Source organism: Sphaeroforma arctica (genome assembly GCF_001186125.1).
Source record: "Sphaeroforma arctica JP610 unplaced genomic scaffold supercont1.5287, whole genome shotgun sequence".
Lineage (NCBI taxonomy): Eukaryota > Ichthyosporea > Ichthyophonida > Sphaeroforma > Sphaeroforma arctica.
In genome coordinates this window covers 1-2029 of record NW_014035271.1, presented here as the reverse complement: position 1 = coordinate 2029, position 2029 = coordinate 1, and the positions used below count along the sequence as shown (strand labels likewise).

The 2029-nt window shown below is 40.6% G+C and overlaps 1 protein-coding gene across 1 annotated transcript; it reads right to left on the bottom strand.

The window, feature by feature from the left end:
- Positions 1-57: 57 nt before the first annotated feature.
- On the bottom strand, positions 58-377 carry SARC_14910 (hypothetical protein; the record flags this gene model as incomplete). Its single annotated transcript, XM_014290959.1, has 1 exon — positions 58-377. A coding segment is annotated over one exon (320 nt), but the record flags the coding sequence as incomplete, so codon positions are not given.
- Between the last annotated feature and the right edge of the window lie 1652 nt (positions 378-2029).

The following is a 2029-nucleotide window of genomic DNA, read 5'->3' as shown; positions in this document are numbered from 1 at the left end:
ATATATACACGGTATCATGGCTTTCGTCAACAAATTCATTACTCCTGATGACACAATCTAGGCCTCGCCAACAGCCATCTGCGTCAGCTGCACCTCACTCTCCCCATCTCTCTGTGTCTGCTTGCCACTCGCACTGGCTCTTTTAGAATTCATCAGCTCCAGTGTGAGCTCCTCTATCTCCTTACGTAGCATGCGTATATTCTCCTGTGTCTGTGCTACTACTTCGGCCATATCTACACCCTCGGGCACAGACCTTTTTCTGAATGGCCTTGAACTGTTTAAGCCGCTCACCGGCTTTCGTTGGGGTGCAGCGGGTGACAGCGGTGTTGTCACACATTCCTGATCCCACGCCAATGCCTTCTCCACTGAGTCAGCGCCTATGAGTGGGTTCGATGGTTGGAGGTCAATAAATCAACTGTATTCACCCAAGAATATTATGGCAGCTAAATAGAAAACACTGGGAACACTTGGGAGGGGATTAGATCGGCTGCTACAAAGGGAGTGTGAATAAGTTCGTCTTTGAGAGCGAACTAGAGGGTAGCCACGGGTGAAATGTATTACAAAGGTTTAGATTTGATTATCTCACTGCTTAGCTTTATTTAACACCCCCTGCACTTTTGATAGCTACCTGATTTTCCTACCTATTTTATTACTCGTCTCATCCTAAAATGATGTGTTTTATTCTTGTAAAGTTCTGAATATTGCTGTCAAAGCACAACATACCCTACATCTATAACTACAACTAAGTCATTTTACGCCTCGCAATATCTTGAGTATCTACGTCAGTCAAAACTTTCATCTGTGAAGCACATACCATCATCATATTGTGGTAAGCCGGCCAAGGTATTTCCTCGAACAGGCAACGCAACTGGGATGGGAGTTTGGTGGGGACTGGTGACCCTCCTTGCCGGCATTTGTTCGGTATAAGTCTGCTGATTGTCAGACTGGCAATACATGAATAAGAAACGAAAACAATACGGATTTATATCAGAATCTGAAGAACAGTAGGAGTTTTTGCGGGTTCGCTGCACAGGTTGTACCGACTTGTATTTGTATTTGACCATAGCCAGTGCTCACAGAAGTTGTGATTAGTGTTCGTTCGTGTGGCTCTGTGAATGCGAGCCCTATTCAAAGTAACAGCCTTCCGCATACAAGCTTGCACGACTCAAGATACTAACGTAATACATATGGTATGAGACAGCAAAGTGCAATCGACGTGTGAAATTGGGTCGGTTTATTGATGGTGAGGTGCTAGCTTGTGCTCGCATACCCGTACCATCAGTTCTCAATAAAAGTTTGATTGAAGTGCATACACAGCATCAGGTTGTATGTAAAAGTGATACACGTACGTAGGTAGTAGAGAAAAATACTGGTATGCGTATGCTTAACCACACGCCTGGATGGATGTGTAGGCCAAACGGAAACTACGGACAAACTTACGGACAAACGAATTCATAGACGTGTCTATATCTACTTTATATAAATTTATATAAAATTAATCGATATAAATAAAATCACTGATTTGTTATTAATCACGATTAAAGACCCGATATAGAATTTCACAATGAAAAAATACAAACGCTTGTTTCAGACATGCATACTCGAGGTTATTATCTACATGTCCTCGGTGTAACATTTCATACTTATATACGATGAAAGACGCCAAATTAACTCATATCATAATAGATTTACGCACATAAAAATATGTGTCCATAAGAAAACCACACGTAAAAAAAACAACGAATATCACGTATACAAGTACGTGAAATTGAACGAACGGATGTATGAACATATCATTCACGATAACTTGAACATAATTTTCCTGTAGGACACCTCTCGAAATGTAATTACTTGCAGTACTTGCATCAACATATATGGATAAACATATCAATAAATAAATAAATGTATGTTTATATAAACATAAACAGAAACATCCAAAAGGATATGCCTATACATAGCTACATACACACACGTACACACACACATACACATACACGCACACACAAACACACACACACGCACAAATATA